The sequence below is a fragment of the Notamacropus eugenii genome, chromosome 3 (genome assembly GCF_028372415.1).
Source record: "Notamacropus eugenii isolate mMacEug1 chromosome 3, mMacEug1.pri_v2, whole genome shotgun sequence".
NCBI lineage: Eukaryota > Metazoa > Chordata > Mammalia > Diprotodontia > Macropodidae > Notamacropus > Notamacropus eugenii.
In genome coordinates, this window is record NC_092874.1 from 60,648,357 (window position 1) to 60,668,605 (window position 20,249).

At 36.7% G+C, this 20,249-nt stretch overlaps 1 protein-coding gene across 2 annotated transcripts in view; it reads left to right on the forward strand.

Moving 5' to 3' along the window:
• PLXDC2 (plexin domain containing 2) overlaps positions 1-20,249 on the forward strand; it is a 488,066-nt gene that overhangs the window by 175,844 nt on the left and 291,973 nt on the right. For both annotated transcript variants that reach the window (XM_072651664.1, XM_072651665.1), the window contains exon 2: positions 10,101-10,312. In XM_072651664.1, coding sequence (XP_072507765.1) covers positions 10,101-10,312 — 212 coding nt within the window. The remainder of the gene's footprint in view (positions 1-10,100; positions 10,313-20,249) is intronic.

Here is a 20,249-nt window from a genome sequence, read left to right on the forward strand (position 1 = left end):
CTATTGCCTCAGTTTCCTCATCTCTAATATGAGCAGGAGAAGAAAATGACAAACCACTCTTGTATTTCATTATTTGTTTCATTTTGTTGAATGGCTATATTTTTTAATTGCATCCTATAACAAACTGGTCCCAAAATGTATACTTTTACAGATACAAAATTAAAACTAAATATTATAGCAGTGTGATCATAAAGATGTGTTTAGTTTATTTTAGACAAAACCTTTAAGTGACATTATTCAGATTTGATTAAAAGGTGTGTATATTCCCCTCCAAAGAGGACCCCTTGCAGAGACACACTTAGGAAAGCAAGAATGGTTACAGTTTAGTAGGAGGTAGTGTTACTGACTTAGAATCTAGGTAGAGTAATGAATAGATCAATGGACTCAGGAAAACTGCATCTGGATTTTTTCAAACACTTATGTGTGGGGGATTCTGTGTGATACTGAATAAGTTCTCTTAACCTCTCTGGGCCTCTATTTTTTTCATCTGTAGGGATCTTGAATCCATGGCCTATAAATCCTTTCCAGTTCTAAATCTAGGATTCTGTGATCTTTTGACTTCATCTTCCTGGAACTCCTTATGGGGAAAATATGATTGGACTAAATGACCTTTGGCTAAAATGCCTTCCAGTCCCTTCCATAACGCTTTCATATCAGCTTCATCAGGGAAGGAATGCCTTCCCATTTTGTGGATTAGAGCAATAATTTCCTAAATACTGGTACTCAAAACCATACTGCCTTTTTAAACTTGAATGTCTTTAAGGTAAATAGATCCCCACAGATTGCAAAAAAAATCCTGAGAGAGAAATGTTTGAGTGTATACACAGATGTGTATGTATAATAGTAAACATATACGTATGATTACATTAAAGTTTGATGCTGAAATTATTAAAGTTTAAAAGTTCAACTACCCTAAGAGTTTGGGGGTATTTACATTTACATAAAAGGGTGGCCAATTGGAAAAGATTCTTTGGATAAAAAAAGGAGGCAAGGGGAGAAAAAAGAGTAGTAGAGCACTTGCAGAAGTACCTGAAGTGACCCTTATTCATTCTGCTCCAGTCTTCTGAAAGAGCTTTTGTAACAGAAATGTGAGTCAAGGGGCCCCAATCCTTCTTTACCACTAAGATCAAGCCCACTGATTTGTACAGGACATTCTAACATAATTGCCTCCTACACACTGTGTTCTAGAGGGGCAAAGACATTGGTAATCATTCTCCTTGTTTTCCATTTTTAACTTGAAATGTTTCTACTTCATGTCTTTGCAATTTGCCTGTTATGGGCCTTCATTCTTCAGTCCCTTTCATAGTATTCTTCATGATTTCATTGACTGAAGTGAGCAAAGATGATCAGCTACAGCCATAAGTGTTGCTGAACTCAGACTATGAATTATTTATTGAGTCCGGCTCGTCTCAGATAAGTGAAGTTTTTGTTTTTTGTAGATTTGTCATCCTGTTGCTAGCCTTGCTCCTTCCTTCTCCCAGCTCTCTTTTCCCTAGTACTCAGAAGTATGATTGAAATATCGAGGAAAAAAGATGGTTGCTTCAGTGCCAAAGCAAGACAGACCAACTTCAGAGTTATGAGTCATAATGTCCTGTATACGGTGATTTGGGCTGATCATTTAGAATCTTATCAGTCAAAAACCATCTCTTTATTAAGTCTCCACTATGTAATATATAGCTGTGCTAGGTATTTGAGATGCCAAGACAAAAATGAAAAGTCTTTGCACTCAAAAACTTGACATACTATTCAAGGAGTCATTTTCATATGTAAGTATATGGATTATACATCAATGGTAGTTTAGAAAGGAACATTGTTAGTGCTGCAAATGAGTCAGGGGGATAGGGAGGTTCACGGAAAGGATTGATATAAATGGTAGCACTTGAGGACCTTTGTCTTTAAGAAGGTAAATTCTATGATGTGCAGTTAGGCAGGGAGTGTTTGGGGGAGGATCACTGTAAAAGAACCGAGATAGGAGATGAAATGTCATAAATGTGAGAAACAGGAAGAAAGTCAGTTTGGCTAAAGTGTAGCATGCTGGAAGGGGATCTATAAAGCTAAAGATCACAGATTTACATCTGGAATGGGCCTTAAAGCCCATTTAGTCTGGATCCCCTTGTTTTGCCATTTGGGTATTGAGACCTAAAAAAAAAGGTTAAGCCACTTGAAGGCAACATCCATTTCCATTTCATTTCTGTACCCTCATGGTTCTGTGAGCAAAATGACTTGATCGTAGATGCTTACCAAATACTTATTGAATAACTAATGTGAGAATATGTTTTGTACGATTTCCTGTATTATAATTATTTCATTTCTTGCTCTCTCAGTGGACAGTAGAGGAGATGGAGAGTGAGGGAGGTAAATTTTATAAGCATTTCTCAGATGCTATAAAAGGTTAACTGTGCCTGGTACTGTACATCTCAGTCAGAGCAAAGTGGCCAAGAGCCTAGTATGATCACAAAGGTAGTAACATTTAATGAGCAGTCTAGGCAATTTTGGGGAGTGAATTAATGGTATAATTTGAAATCTCTATTATTTATATCATGTAGCCCATAATCCTTGTCCAAATATGTAGTAGTAATATATGCCTCATGAAGATATATTCATATATTAGTATATGTTTTGTGTGTACCCAGTTGACAAGTTTTTATGCTTGAAGTTCCTATTTTTATTTTTGATGAAATGACTTGTAGAACTGAGGAAAAGGATACCTGGGTCCATTATTTCAACTACAGAGTTTAAAAATGAAATCATTAAGGCAAGGCATTTAATCACATCTACCATAAATTGTCTATCTTCCTCCTTCTGCATTTTTTTTTACATTTTTTAGCATACAGCTCAACATAAGTCTCTTTTCACTTTCTTCCATCTTCTACCATGCTGCCAAAGTAACATTCCTAAAGAACAGGCATTGTCATGTCACACATACACCCTCAATATATTTCAATACTTTTCGAGCATGTCTAGTATCAAATCTAAAATCCTCTGTTTGGCATTCACAGGCCTTCATAACCCCACCCCAGCCCAGCCCTGCAACTTTTGAGTCTTCTTGTATCTTCTCCTTGCCTCCATCTTTGGCAATCTAGTGACATTGACCTCTTTGTTATTCCTGAAATAAGATACTTCCTCTCCTGGTTCTAGGAATTGTCACTGGCTTTCCTCCATTCCTGGAATTCTCTCCTTACTCACATCTGCTTCCTGGCTTACCTAATTTCCTTCTAGTCCTTACTAAAATCTTAGCTTCTAGAAGAATCAGTTATCTACCCTCCGTAACTGTAGTTCATTATCTGTATTTTACTTTTTTTTCTTATTTGCATATAGTCACTTAACCTCTTTTTGCTTCAGTTTTCTCATCTGAAAAAGGCTATAATAAAAGTGCCAACCTCCCAGAGTTGTTGTGACGATCAAATAAGATAATAATGCTAAAATATTTAAGCACAATGCCTAGCACATAGCAAACACTAGATAGATGTTAGTTGTATAATGATGGTGGGGATGGTGATGGTGATGGTGATGGTGATGGTGGCAGCTCCCCTTTTAGACTGAGAGGTCCTGGAGAATACAGACTGTATTCTGTCTTTTTTGGTATTTCCACTGTTTAACACACCTCCTTATACTTAGGAGGTACTCAGATGTTTGACTAACTGACTGACAATAATAAGATCTTTGAGGAGGAATACCAGATCTTTCGTGATCTGTTCCCCAGTCTCAGACTAGATGGGAGACTGATGGGAGTTTAATTCTCATTTTGTCATAGGGACTAAATTAGAACCTGCTTCAGTAATGGTTCCACTGACCTTTTAACTGAATGAAACAATGTGTTAAATGGGTACAAGATGAACATCCTAATAAGAGCAGGAAAAAAAAATGTTATCATCTTTTACAGCCCTTTTTACTACTATCAGTGACTCACATATAACTGAATATTTTCTCCAGGCTGTTTGATTCACCAGGATACAGGAAAATAAACTGGAGAAAATTATCATGGAACTAATCGAAATATTCCATCATGGATTTAATTAACATACAGTAGATAGAAAACAAACAAATAATCTGTTCAGTGGGTGTTGCTTTTGTTCACGCCACAGCCAAGTGTCAGAATATGATCATTCATTCTGTTCATGATCCGTTTTCCTGCTTCCAAAGTATAATGTTTGGTGGTGATTTTTTAAAAGCAGTTTGGCATTGCTGTTTTTGTTTAAATGAAGTTGTCAGAAATGATCTGTCACATTTTTCCAGTCCAGGTTTTTAACCTCATATTTATACATACTCTCTCAAGATTTAATAGGGATTTTAATATGAGATCAATACACTTAAAATATTTTAATAACTACATTTCAATACAATTGGTTTTCTTTTTAATCCTGTAACAGTAGTAATATTTTTTGCATTGAAATATATTCTGGTGTAGGGATTCATAGTAACAGCTTCTCTGTCTAGAAGTCAGTGGGCTAGCATCCTCACCAACAGGGAGCATGGTTCACATACAATAAATATCAAAAACAGATGTCTAAGCAGCCCTGCAAGTCAGTGCTCTGAAATCTAAGATTTTTCTTGGTTCTCACACAGAGCTTTTCTCAAAATCCAATTTTATTGATGTCTTTTGTTTTATATTGCCTAAATTTCTCTTTGCATCCTTCTCCTCCCCTCCCCCTTCTAGATAGCATCTTTTTGTAACAAATATTTCAATACATTTTATTTAATTATTTTCCAATTACATGTAAAATTTATTTTTCTAAAAAATGAGATCCAAACTATCTCCCTCCCTTCCACCTATTCCCATTTCTTGTGAAGGCAATTTGATATTGATTATACATATGAAATCACATATTAGTAATGTTACAAAAGGAAACACAAACAAGATAAAACAAGAAAAATAAAGTTTAAAAGGGATGTTTCAATCTACATTCAGACTCCATCAGTTCTTTTTCTGAAGATGGATAGGATTTTCCATCATTAAGTGCTTCAGAATTGTCTTGGATCATTGTTTTTCTGAGAATAGCTAAGTCATTCGCAGTTGATATTGTACAGTATTGCTGTTACAGTGTACAATATTCTCCTGGTTTTGCTTACTACACCTTGCATCCATTCATATTAGTCTTCTCAGGTTTTTCTGAAATATCCTGCTCATCATTTCTTATGCAACAATAGTATTCCATTGTAATCATGTATCACAAGTTGTTCAGTCATTCCCCAGTTGATGGACAGCCTCTCAATTTCTAATTCCTTGCCACCACAAAAAAAGCTGCTATAAAAATTTTATGCATATAGGTCCTTTTGCTTTGATTTCTTTGGGATACAGACTTAGTAACTGTATTGCTGAGTAAAAAGGGTATATACAGTTTTTATAGCCCTTTAGGCATACTTCAAATTATTCTCTGTAATGGCTGAGCTGGTTTACAACTCTATCCACAAAGAATTTGTGTCCTTATTTTTCCAAATCCCCTCCAACATTTGTCATTTTCCTTTTCTTTCATATTAACCAATCTGTTAGCTGTGAGGTGGTACTTCAGAGTTGCTTTACTTTGCATTTTTATAATCAATAGTGATTTAGAGTATTTTTTCATGGGGTTACTAATAGCTTTGATATCTTCTTCTGAAAACTCATTCATAATCTATAACCGTTTATCAACTAGTAGATGACTCTCATTTTGGAAAAATTTTACTCAGTTACACTTATATTTGCAAAATGAGGCCTTTATGGGAGAAATTTAATGTTAAATTTTCCCAAGTTTCTTGTTTCCCTTCTTTTTTAGGCTGTATTAATTTTGTTTGTGTAAGACCTTTTTTAAAATTACATGTATTCAGTTATCTATCTTACTTTCTATCATTCTCTCTGTCTTTTGTTCAGTCATAAACATTTGCCTTATTCATAGATCTGACAGGTATGTTGTTCCTTTCTCCCCTGATTTACTTGTGATATCATCCCTTATGTCTAAATCATTTATCCATTTTGACATTCTCTTGGTCTATGATATAAGAGGCTGATTTATGCTAGTTTCTGTCAAACTGCTTTCCATTTTCCCCAGTAATTTTTGTCAATTTTTGCATCAACAAGAATGTAACAAAGATTGTGAGACAGCAAAGTAGAAGACTACAAACTTCTAAAATACAGACAAATAATCATTGTGTATATATATATATATATATATATATATATATATATATATACATATGTATATATATATATAGTGTGTCTCAGTTATCCAGAAAGGCCATGTTAAGAGAGGTTTCTAGATAGCATAGAATTTATTATAGATTTAATACAGACCTTTTTTGCTTCATGTTTTACATTAAACATCAGTTTACCCATATTCTAAGCAAAGAACTAGTGTTTTATCTTTTGTATTCAACAAAGAGGAAGTGATGTCCTTTCATTATCTAATTGGTTGAACCTTAGGTGACAACTTCTGATGCTAGTTCAATCTACACGTATTTATTTAATATCTATATCTGCTCAAAAGTCTGCTCCCCGCTCAAATAGCACTCAGTTAAACCTTTAAACACATGATGGAAAATTCCAATGTTTTTTTTAAAATCCCCAACTAGAAAGAAGTCAGTGTTTATTTGAAAAAAATGAACACTGGGTGGCAATAGCACTGATTTCAAGGCTAGTCTCTATCACTAGACAGCTTGGTCACCCTCAGGCTTTAACTTTCTGAACTTCTGTGGTCTGGTCTTCTCTGGTCTTCTCCTGTGGTCTGAAAGACTTTGTCAAAATGATTTCTTGGATCTGAATTCAAAATTCAGTGAGGAATGATGACAAGGAAAGGACTTGAATGTGCAGATTTCAATGTCTCCAAATATCTTATCAGGTTTCTCTTTCTGAAAAGCATGAATTGGGAGTGAGAAAGCAGGGAATGTTTTTGTTTGTTTTTAAAATTGCAGATATAAGAATTTTATTCTATTCCAAGCTCACATTTCTCCTTTAAATGTAGCTTTTGTCTCCCTTATCTGCTGAAAGAATACTGGGGACAAGTCAAATATGCCTTTCAGTCATGGACTGTAGAATCCTAGTAGGTAGACTTGGCATCTATCTGTCTATCTGTCTGTCTATCTACCTATCTAAACACATCTAGATATAGATAGATCTATCTGGATCTATCTATACATACACATGTATACATGTTCACATATAGGTGTATACACATGTAGATATATAATTGTACACTATTATAACCTTTAAATACAAACATGCATGTTACTGAACACATACATATGCATTAATGTATAGTGATAACAGTGGTTATAATATGTATATGTGGGTATATACACATATAATCACTAACAATATAGAGAGGAGAAATGTGTTTTGAAAGACTCTAGCAATCCCTCTCATCTGTTATTAAAGAAACCAAATGGATTGTCTAGTGTTTGATGTCCATTGTGAGTGATTTCTGTTGTATGTAGCAAATATACCGGATATCTCATCTACCTGTGCCACACTCATCTGCATCTCCAAGATAGCCTCTCATATTACTTATAACCATCTCACAAGTTTATGTAGAAGGGAGGATTTTACAGATTTGTAACTGTCGCAGAGGAAGAAATTATGAGCGGGATCTTGTTCCCTGGCAGAACTATTTCTGACAGCTAATTATTTGGTAAAGGTAAATTCAGATGTTTTTATGAGTAAAGACACAGAGGATGTGCAACGTGCAGCAGTGAGGCATTCCTTCTTTACTGGGATAATGGTTATGGATTCTTCCCCATGGTGACTAGTCTCTTAGGGAGTACTTCTCCCACCTCTTTCTTTACCATTTCACAAAAGGGGGACAGGGAGGAAGCAGGACCTGGGACAAAGTTATTATGGCTGTAGAACCTTAGAGGTGGTGACCCACTAAATGATTGTAGCCTATGACAGTGCAGAGTCTCGTTAGAAAAGTCTGGGAATGGTGGTTACTCCAAAGAAGGAACTTGCTCCACCCTACCTAAAATATAAATGCCCTGGGACCAAGCTCCATTGATCCCGTGCCAGTTACAGCCCTGTTCTTTGAACTGCTTTGTAATGATCTGACCTTTGAACTCCAGATGTTTTCTGTTGATGTTGTTTTGTTATTTTTCAGTCGTTTCTGACTCTTTGTGATCCCATTTGAGATTTTCTTGGCAAATATACTAAAGTGCTTTGCCATTTCCTTCTCCAGCTCATTTTACATACAGATGAGGAAGCTGAGGCAAACAGGGTTAAGTGATAGCTAGTGTCTGAAGCTGGATTTGAACTCAGGTCCTACTGACTCCAGGCCCCAAACTATACCCACTGTAACACCCCTCCTGCTCCATTTCCCCCCCAACCACATTAAAAGGTACTATATGACCATGACTATTGGCTGTTTTCTTTGTATCCTCTTTATAGCCCAATGTAGGACTGCCACCTGGCACTAATGGCCTAACTGACTAGATAAAAGCTTACCAAATAAATAACCACGTAATTGATAGATGAGCAAACAAGCAGCTTCAGATGTGCCTTTCTCCAATAATGTGGCCTACGTAATGTCAGAGACTTAGCTGGAATTGCTTTGTTAGGGTGCATTTGTTCCGTCTGCTGCGATCACCAGAACACCCATCAGCCAGACTTCCATTGGATTTCCTGGAGAATGAGAGAATATTGTCTCTTTAGGCAGAAGGAAGGGCATCATTAGTCCTTTCCCCTCCCAAAAGGAGAAAATGAGAGCCATGAAGTCTGTGACCATGAATGTAAGCTTAGATTGATTAATGGGGCTTCAAACAGCAATTCTAATGATATTATAGGCTGTATTAAACACATTTTGATCTCTGAGAATGTTTTTGCCTTAGGGGAAAATCACAGCTGTAATTAAATCACTCTTCTCTTAGCCTTTTTTGATCCTACAACCTACCAGTTGTAAGGCCTGTCAAATCATATTTTGGTAAGGTGAAGAGGACATCACTGGGGAGAGGGAGCTTGTCCCTCTCTATAAGAACCTGCATACCCTGACCTATTGAAATGAAAGACTGGGAGCAGCGACTGAATCTAATTTTCCCTCCTGTAGTACAAGATGAACCAGGTCAACAGGGCTAGTCCATGCTGAAATACCGTTGTGATTGATCTTCTTGCCTTCCTGTCCATTTCTATATAGGTGCCCATCACTGTCATACTTAACTGTTCTGATGGTACTCCTAGGTGTCCCACATACAAAGGGATGTAGGTGGTTGTGGATGTACATTTCTGGAGCATCTCAGAAGTGTTTCACTAGCTTAGGCGGCAGGAAATCAAGTTGGAACCTACAAGATCCATTTGCAAATTAATACTAGAGTGATAGTATGTATAATTTTATCCAAATGCATCTTTAAAACATATTCTTTGTCACTCTCTACAACTCATAGGCACTAAATGGGACATGCAAGTAAATATTATAAGGATTCTGTTTTCCAGTGAATCCAACATTTCTTAGTTGAATTTTTCTGGTTTTATGAGTCCTAGTTTGTTTTCCTGGGATCAGTAGAAGAGTATAGTTATTTACCAAATCTTGGAGGAAGGGGTCAATATATTACTTTTTCGATGCAAGTTGCTTTAGTGACTTTTTGATCATTGACATATATTTGATATCCATTACATCTATACCTATGACTGGGCCATTTAGGAGATCTACTGGATGTGGAATCAGGAGGATTTAATTTTAAATTCACTTAATTGTGTGACCTTAGGCAAGTCACCTAATTATCTGCTCCCTTCATTTTCTTCATACATAAAAACAGGGATAATCATAGCACCTACTTCTCAGGGTTGTTGTGAATAATGAGTAAGATAAAAATTAAAAAATTCCTGGGACATTATCTGGCATATACTAAGTGCTATGTGAATGCTAACTATTAATATTTTAAATTATTAGTATTCATATTATTATTCCATATAGATAACATTGCCCAAATAGAAAGAATAATCATTGTACAGCTGTTTCATTGTTAGAAGATGGGTTTCCATTTTTCGTGGAGAGCAAAATGAAGATAATTCATTTAGAACATTATATCCCTTCCTAAGCTAATAACCACATAGCCCCTAAAAGAATGCTTTTGATTGTGTTGACCAGTTTCTCCCACGCAACAAATATGAATTCTTTGTTGTTTTGTTTCTTTTTCTCAAACAGATGTGCTTTATGAAGTAGCCCATGGCTTTTCTCATGGAGCAGAGGAGGTAGACATAGACTCGCATGTGTACAGCCACAGGTGGAAAAGGAACTCTGAGCCTCTCAAGTCCATAGACACCAATCGAGCAAGTACGGGTCAAGATTCATCAGAACCCAGAGGCTTCACGGATCTCCTCCTTGACGACGGCCATGACAACAACACACAGATTGAGGTAGAGCTATATAGTCTTAGTATTTGAAATATAATGTATGCCATTCTAACTGAGCAAATAGTGATTGATCATCTGTTGGGTATAGGGTACCATTGCTATCTGTTGTGGGTAGCAACAGATTATAGATAGAACAGTCCTACTTTAAGGGAGCTTGGCAGACATCCATCAGAACACTCAGCTTTTGTAATTCAAACAAAGTACCTACCTATATTACAGATCACTCATTTAGACCAAATAGGAATGACTTATTTATTTTTAAGATTAATCATGGAAACATTGAGCTAAAAGGTACCTTAGAGGATATTTAAAATAGTTCAACCTCTCTTTGTATCAGTTCAGCAAACTGAGACTCATAGAGGCTAAATGACTTTCTATGATACTTTACAAATCCTGAACAGATGTAAGGCTAGAAACTGTTTTCTTTATGCTCCATTTTGCTGTCCACTCCCTTTATTCTTTAAAGCTAAGCTGGCCTCAGAAATAGAACAATTAGCTAAATTTTTGCCCTTGAATTTGAAAACTAGTTTATTCATTCTTCCTGAAACCCAGCCTGTGTGGCTGTGGGAGAGGAGGCTAAATTTTAGGAAAATGACAGCTTTTTCCCATGTGTGCCCCATTTTATGTATATATATATATATATATACATATATATATATATATATATACACACACACATATATATATACACACATATATACACATACATAAATTCATACAAAAAAACTTTTTGTGTGTGAAGGGTTTCTGTACCAGGAAGCAGATGAAATATGAATACTGTAAATACTGGGATAACTTTGTTTCCCTCTGATGATTGGCAAAATCTTCCGCCTGGTTTTCCCCCCACCAGAAGACAGAAGAGTTGACAATTCTGAAAAAGGAAAAGTGCTTGGCAGATTTTCCAGAATTCTTTGTACAAGTCACTTGGGTTTCTCAGATGAGTTTGCTGGTCTATATGGACTAGGTAACTCCTATAATCCTAACCGTCATCTCTTCTCACCCAATTATTTGCTGTACCCTTCTAATTGAAAATGACCTCTCCTTCCTCTAGTAGTTTATCCTATACACAGCTGCCAAAATAATCTTCCTCAGGTGTCAGGCTGTTTCCCTTATTAGAGAATATTTGGTGGTCTCCTGTTGACTTCAGGATAAAACACATTTCTCAGTTTAAGAGGTTTGTCAAATCTAACAGCCTCTTCTTAATCCTCATCCTTCTTAACTCTCTCAACTACTCTTTCCACCTGGATACTCTATCCTTTCTGTTTTGTTTTGTTTTTTTGACACCACTCTCTCATGATCTTCTTACCAGTATGACCAAATCTTCTCTGTATCCTTGGTTCCTTTATTATCTGGGTCACGTCTACTAATTGTGGGTATACTGAAGACTGTTTTCTTCTTGCTTTTGATGTCTTCTCTCTCTGTCTCTCTATCTCTCTGTGTGTCTCTCTGTCTCTCTGTGTGTCTCTCTGTGTGTGTCTCTCTTTCTGTCTCTGTCTGTCTGTCTGTCTGTCTGTCTCTCTCTCTCTCTCTCTCTCTCTCTCTCTGTCTGTCTGTCTCTCTCTCTCTCTCTGTCTCTTTCTGCCTTCCTTTTTTCACTAGTGTTTAGCTGAGCGCTTGGCAAACAGTTGTTTAATAAATGCTTGTTGATAGATTAATGCTTAAAAATCCTTCTGAATCTAACTCCAGCCAAATATTCTAAAGTTATTTCCCATTACTCCTTTTCACAAACTCTTCCTTCCAGCTTTACTGATGTATTTAGGATTCTGTCCCCTGCGGCTGTACCACTGCTCAGGATGTTCCAGATTATGTCCTCCCTCTTCATTTATTCCTCTTAGAATTCCTAGCTTCATTTAAGGTTTAGCTCATGAGCCCCATTCTCTAAGAAACTTTTTCCATCAGGGTAGGGATTAGTTTTCTTTCCTTTTCTTTGTACTTCTAATGCTTTAATACATAGTTGTTGAATTGTAAATTGAAAAAGGGATGCACTGGGGTGGGAGCCAAGAGCATGCAGACAGCTCTTCTCCCATCTGTTGTGTAGGGTTTTGTTATATCAAGTAAATAACAAAACTCCATTCTAAGCAAATGCCTACCTAAAATATAGCTTCCAAGCTCTAGATGTATACAGGCAAACATTTCTCTTCCCTCTCCAGAACTAGCATCTTGCTGTGAAAGTAAAGGGAAAATAATAGAACCCAACATGACTTAGGGTTCTCCATTGTTGGCTGGAGCAGACTTACACAAATTCGAAAATAGTGGACTCCGTTGCCTTGGGAAATACTATAGCTAGCTAAAATTTAATCCTAGCCTCTACTTAATGCATGGTTTTTATGATCAGAAGATTTATCTTTTCATCCTGTTGTCAGAAATAAACCACGTCACGTTATTAATTTTGAAATGAATGACAGCAGATACAATGACAACACCAACACACACACAAAGACACATACACAAAGACTTTGTGATGTCTGTTGGCAAGAAGTACCAAATCTGGTCCTAAGGCAGGGCTCGAGTGCATTTGTCACCTGCCTCTCTCTTAGTGTCTCCCTTTGAAGATGGCTGCCTCTTTTGTTGCACACACTTCTGCCTGATTTGACTTCACAAGGGGAAAGAAATGGATGTGCATTTTGATTGCATAGGCTTAACAGAAACAGTGGGTATCCAAGATTCCCTGTGTCCTTTCCTCCAAATGCTTCCACTGCCAGTGATAAGAATGGCAGTTATTTAGTCTAGGAATGTGGGCTGTCTTATATTCAAGCTCATTTGTCTAGCTAAGAGGTCAAGGCCAGAACAGCATTCAAATGTGTATTCTCCCCAATTCTACCATTGTCTAGACTTCATAACCCATGTCCACTAAACAGCAACAGCACGGGGTCAATGGAATGGTTTCTCCCCATTTTGGCAGGAAGTAGTTCTGGCTCAAATCAGGCTATTATTTCTCCCTCCTTAGGAGCAGCATATTTCTGTGTTACTGAACAACAGCAGATAATGGAGGACTTTTGAAGCTTTTTATCAAAGTAGAAGGATTCTACTGATTGAAAGAACAGGTGGATTCCCCCCCCCCCTCCCTTCTGCCCTCAAAAGATTACATTTTTTAATATTGTTTTCAATTTGAGGCTAATTGTGTTTTTTGTTGAATAAACAAGTAACTAGCAGTTGGCAAATATCACTCTTGACCTGAATGCTGCTTTATGGTATATTACTTCTTGTATTCCATCTGTTTGCATGGATGTGTGACTACTTAACAAGAAAGGGAAGGAAGCTACCTTCTGATCAGTTACAGAAAAAAGAGATGTGTCAGCCTGTGAAGACCAATCTGAACTGATGCTGAGGGAAGTGAGCTGAACCAGGAGAATAATTTATATAATTATTTACATAAATTATACATACATATCTATAAAATATTATTATTTATATAAATAACAAAAATAAATTTATGTAAATAGATTATTTATATAAATATGTATTTACGTAATATATTTCTACAAAAAACAACAAATAGAGTCCTTAAAGTCAGAAAAACTCAGGTTTGAGCCCTGCCATCTCCAATGGCCATGCTGTCCCTTATGACTATAAATAACAACTCTCTCAAACTAGAAGTTGCAGAACTTTGGAGTTTCCAAACTTGGGAATTCTTTATAGCAAGAAGTGCCAAATGTGTGGCAGCAATATTAATATGGTGGGTACCAGATGGAAATGTAATGGGAAAACCTTTAATAAAATAGATAAAAAAGGCAACATAGATAGGCAATGATATATAAAAAAATAGCACATAGATCATGTTCATATGTAGAGGTCTAAGTCAGTAGGCACCCACGGGGATTTTTGCATTTGGTTTAGGGCCTTTGTTTCTATTTGGATTTGAAACCACTGCTCTGTGCCAAAGAAACCATGTGTACAGTCCATACATTTATTCCTAGAAGTGTTCATCTCTATCTGTTATGGGCAAAATACTAGAGATATAAAAATGAAAGTCTCATTTGAACCCAGTACTTCATGTGTGTAGGATTCTGGGAAATGAACTGTCCATGTGTTTTTACCTTGCTATTCATGACTGTATTATTTGAAATAAATGGCAGGGTAAATTCTCTATCTTGAGGAGCCATGATTCTGACAATATATAAGAACAGATTCTCCTTTCAGTAAAATTCACTTTCAAGAAACTGTTACATTGGAAAGATACCACTAACTTCCCCTTCCTATCTTTACTGAAAGATGCTCGAAAGTGTTATTACAATACTCATATAAACCATACTACGGAAGACTTAACTTTTACCATTTCTTCTTATTTCACATACTATTCATAGGTAACAGATGCTATTTTTGAGCTGTCCTGGAAAGTGTTTGAGTGAAGCTGAGGGAGCTAGGTGGTGCCCTGAGAAGAGTGGGTGGCCTGCAGATTTGACAAGCAGCATGGTTTATTTAATTCATTCTAAATCACTCTCTCATTCTCACTCACATTCCCACATACTTTCAGATGTATACTTGTGAAATTCTTATGTGAAATCTCTGCTGCTAGAGTCCTAACAACCCCAGCATTTCAAAAGAGTTCCTCTAGATAAAAGCCAAATCCAGTCTATAATGCATTTAGTCTGGGCCTTTAGCCCAAGATTCTGTTTATACAAAACAAAGGAAAGTGGAGATTGAGCAATTATCCTTTTAATTTGATCAAAGTCTGTCTCCACAGTGGGTAATTTAAAACAAAGAAAACAGGGAAAATAGTACTTTAGAGTGCCTGGATTATGATAATATCCAAATTCACCTGGAAATTTCTAGTAACCTCTGACCTCCAGAAGAATACTCTGAATGAAAAATATTTGAAAAAGTTCTCTGAGCCTAGCTATGACTGAACCTGCCCTCAAGCCCCTTCTCCCTACTTCCCCTCCAATGCCTTGAGTTCTAAGTCACAGCTTAGTTAATATTGAGTTTTTGACAACCTGGAGTGTCTGGTTTCCCAATTTAGAAAAGATTAAAAACTGCAAACAACTATGGAGTGGGGAAGAGCTGGGCTTCTAGAGACAGCCATAAGAATAGCAAACACATGTACACACACACACCTGCAGCAGCAGCAGCAGGACTTCAACGTCATTCTCTATTACCACCCAGGAATTTGGGTTGTTGAAGGGGAAGGGGAGATCCTCTATGGGGATGGGAAGAGGGAAGATTGGGGGGTCACAGAATCACAGAGGTGAAAGAACACTAAATGAGCATCTCATCAACTTCCCTCATTTTACAGATAAGGAAAATGAGCCCAAGGTTAATTGATTTGTCCAAAGTCATGTCATATATGTGCGTGCATGTGTGTGCATACACACACACACACAGATACAGATAGATAGGAAATGTCAAAGTGCAGATGGCTCTGTTTTGGGTGACTGTCTTGATGAAATTAGCCAAATGTCCAAGCTCCAGTGTAGTTTGCTTATGGAGAAAGTCCTAAGATATTTTTTTTTTCCTTTCTGCCCATTCTCTTTAAAAGAAAACAAATACTTGGATGCCTTGAAGTTTTGCAGATAAACAGATTGGAAGGAGTCTCCCTGGTTCTTCTGTCATTTCTCTTAGGAGATAAAATATTGTACAACTTTCCCTTAGTATGATTTTTTCAGATTTGTGTACAGTGCAACAATTACTCCTGAGTAAGACAAATGAACAATGTTATTTGTCTATGCAGATGTGAAAAATAAATAATTTCTAAAATAAGTTGCTTTTATATGCAAAATAGTAATGTACTCATTTCTCTAGCTAGGTTGCTTCTAGCTATGCCTTAAGGTGAGTATGGTTAAACTTGGTTAATATTTGAGTAAAAACAAATTTCTTTGCATGTTTTCATCATTGAAAAACACAAACACATGTTGATATGTATTTGGATGTTAGGTAACTTTTTTTCTCAGTTATTCATTCAACATATAGGTATCAACTGCCTTAAATGTCCCTTAGGGGCAGCTAGGTGGTGCAGGGGATAGAGCACCAGTGCAAGAGTCAGGGGGACCTGAGTTCAAATCTCACCTCAGACACTTGACACTCACTAGCTGTGTGACTTTGGGCAAGTCACTTAACCTCAATTGCCTCATTCTGGGTCATCTCCAGTCATCCTGATGAATATCTGGTCACTGAATTCAGATGGCTCTGGAGGATAAGTGAGGCTGGTGACCTACACAGCCTTCCTGCACTCAAAACAAAGTCAAGTGCAAGTCATGTCATTACTTCTGTGACGGCATGGTCTTTTTTGGCAACGAAGGACGAACGCACACATCAAATACCTGTACTTGCCACCAATCCAAGACCAAAAGGTCTTCTGAGACCTTGATTTTGGGGAGATAATTGGAATGTGCCCTGGGGCAGAGCTGACTTGGCCAATGATTGGAGAATGAGTCTCTTAAATATATACATTTTCCTCTCTATACCTGACTGGACCCCAACTCTATACCTGACTGGTCTCCAACTACCCTTACTTTGAACTCTAGACAAGACCAACAATTTATCTTTTGCCTCACAATATGTTCTCAGGCATTAATAATCAAATGACCATTATCAATGGATTTTTTTTTTTAGAACTTTCCATCTACTACGTTATGATTCTGCTCAGAAATCAGTGCTTCTGAGTCTGGGGCTACCTAGCCAGCAGCCCTTTCTCTGGTCACCAGGCAACTTTGTCTCTTTCCCATATAAGCCATCCCTATTTTTTTCCCGTATCCTTGTTGCTCTCTACACTAAATTCACACTGTGTTTAGAATCTGAGTTCTCTTTGTAAATTCTGCTTTCCATACTAGACATGTGCCATTTCCATAGAAGTTGTATATATTTTATATATAAGTTTCTATTTGCATGCTCATTTTCCTTGGTAGAATATATACTCCTTGAAAGCACTGACTGTTTGTGTTTACATTTTTGACTTCCTGGACAGAATATGGTATAGCAGAAGGAAATCTGGCTTCAGTCTCAAGAAGGCCAGGATTCCAGTTCTGCCAGTGATACTCACTAGCTGCAAGTTACTTGCCTCACTGAGGCAAGTTACTTAATTTCTTGAATTTCTGGGATAAGAAGTTCTAGAGCAGGGAATTTTCTTTTGGTGAGTCCCCTTTACATATAAAATTGCCCATATGTGTTTGTATAAAAATTAATTTTCTATGTATATGTTGTTCCCTCCAATCTCAATAGAATATCATTTGAAGACAGGAAATATTTTGTTTTCATCTTTAATCCTCAGCATCTAGCAAAGTGACTGACATATAATGTGGTGCAGTGGAAGTGGTACTTGCTTTGGATGTTGACAGGTTGGGGTTTGGCATTTCACATTTAGAGTTCAAAATCCATGTCAGATTTTACAAATATGGGACCTTGAGTGAGACATCTAACTTCCCAATGCATTGGTTTCTTCAATTGTAAAAGAGAAAGTTGGAATGGATTTCCTTAGAGGTCCCTTCCAACTCTACATATATGATCCTATGGGCCTAGGTGTATTACTTGTAAGACCCCAGACAAGCATTTTTCTAAGCTTAAAAATGAGATTATATTTCATCAGGTTCTGGGAAGTTAGAATTATACTTGGATTATTAATGCTATCCTCAGTGGAATTGTGATCTCATTGATGGGGACATCTCTTCCATTAGTAGGGATCACAAATTAATCTTTTTTTTTTCTGTATGAGTTGTTCATGATTTTATGATTATTTTGGGTAGTAATATCTTTGATTTTTTCACTTCTTTTGGTATTTTCTAATCCTATACATAATTTGTATTTTATAGCTATTTTTAATAAATGAAATTTATTTTCTCTCCCACAACTTTCCTATTAGGGAAAATATTCTTTGAACAAATGTGTGTAGTCAAATAAAATATATTCCTACATTATTCATATCCAATGCCATGTCTCCTATTTCACCCTGAGTCCTTCAGGAGGTGGGTAGCTTGCTTTATCAACAATCCTCTGGAATTTGCTTATTGGGTTTTTTAAAGTTGTTTAAAGTTGTTTCTCTTTATAATGTTGTTTTTTAAAAAGTGATCTCCTGGTTCTGCTAACTTTATTTAGCATCACTTTCTCCTCTTTCAGAGTTTATTTTTTTAAAATACAATTAAATTTTTTAACATTAAAGTGTATGGAACCTGTTATAATTGAAAGAGTATGAGCTCCGGACCCAGGAATCAGAGGACCTGGTTTCATGTGATTCTGATGTTCACTTCCTAAGTAACCTCAGGCAAATAATAACCTTCTGGGTGGGGGAGGGGGGGTCAGTTTTCATAAATTAATATTAGATAGCCATTGAATCTCTGCCAGCTTTCAATTTATGATCCTATGATTTTATGTTCTTAAGATTGCTTTATTTCTAGCACAGATTTTTTTGTTATGGACTGAGTCAGATCTATTTACTATGGCTGACCATTTCTACTGCCACATATTAGGGATTAAAGCATTAGAGTCCAAATGCGACAACTCCATTGTCACTGATTGTATTAACAAATCTGTTCCATCTTTTTCTCTTTTTTTGTCTTTCTGGCAGTTTTATTCATGATTGTGCTTGGGATTATCTGACTCTGTTGGGTCTCATCATAGACTCATGCTCACCTCAACCTCTTCTTACTATACATTTTTTAAAATTATTTTACGAGGTGATGAATCTTATAATCTTCTGAAACTCTCCTCTGGATCATGTTCAAATGAGCCTTTATTCAAAATGGACATCATCTTCAGGTGCCATTTTCCTCCATGTGGCAAGGAAGTGAAATGTTCTGTATCAGGTGATTTCTAGAGTTTTCATGGTCTCATCCCTGTAGCTGTTTTTTCATATTAGTTAAATTTTTGGAGGAAACAGTTAAAAATTATACTCAGTTTCTTAGCTTTTTTCTTTCTTCATTTGAAAAGGAGTACTGACAGTTTGAATAGGTCAGTAGGAAGTTCTTACATTTATACGTTGCTTCTATTATTTCTAAAAGAGCATTCCTTATGACCTTTGCTTGAACTAGTTGATGCTCTTACTGCATATAGAGAGCTAAGTGATCTAACCAAAATGCAAAAAGCCAAAACAAACAAACAACCTGGTCCCGTGTTCTGGAAAGGCCACTTCCACTTCCATTGTGGCAGTTATGGAGCAAAAATGGGAGCAGACTCTGCCAAGAATCAGAGATTTGGGGCATTCTTTCACCAGGAATTTAACTGTTTTTACTCAAAATAAATGCCATTTGTGCAGTGGTCAACATATCAACATTTTCTAAACATTGGAAACATCAATAATTTTATTCTTGTAATACTCAGAACCAGAAAACAGAATTAATGTGGAGCTTCTTATAGCAGGATTTCCTTAAAGAGATAGGCAGAGGGGTTGATGGAGAAGGCTTTATTGTGTGCCCCAAAGACAGTAAAAATAACCATTTTGTGGGAATAAAATGGGGAGAAATAATTGTCTTGTAGTACTCTTGCTGAGTTCATTCACAGTCCATCGCATTCCATCATGGAGTTTGCTATTCAGCCACAAACATCTGCTTCAGAGGTTGATGAATTAGAGGAATTATTAAAAGAACTTATGTCTTCCAAACCGAAATAACATATGCTTCGTTTCTAAGTTATTTCATTGAGAACACAGACACACAGGAGGAAGGGGAAAATATGTTGGGAAACTATTCAGATTTAAGAAGTAGAAGAGATCAAGGGCCTATAGGAAAATCTAGCAGGAAACTAAAATACAAAATTATAAAAAAAATATTCCCTTCCCCGTCTCTTTCCCACTATGCTTTTCCTCCTCTCAATCATTATTTGATTTGGCATAAGAATTAATGAAATTGAGGGTAGATAGCTTCCTTTGGCTCCTTCCTTTATGGTTTTACTTCAGTTCTGTCTGCTCCTCTATGATCTTTATTGTCTGTGAGTACAAGGGTCATGTAATGCTGTGTGTTTGCACAGCACTTATCCTAGACTTTGGGGTTTTAGAACATATAGTCAATCTCTTTGT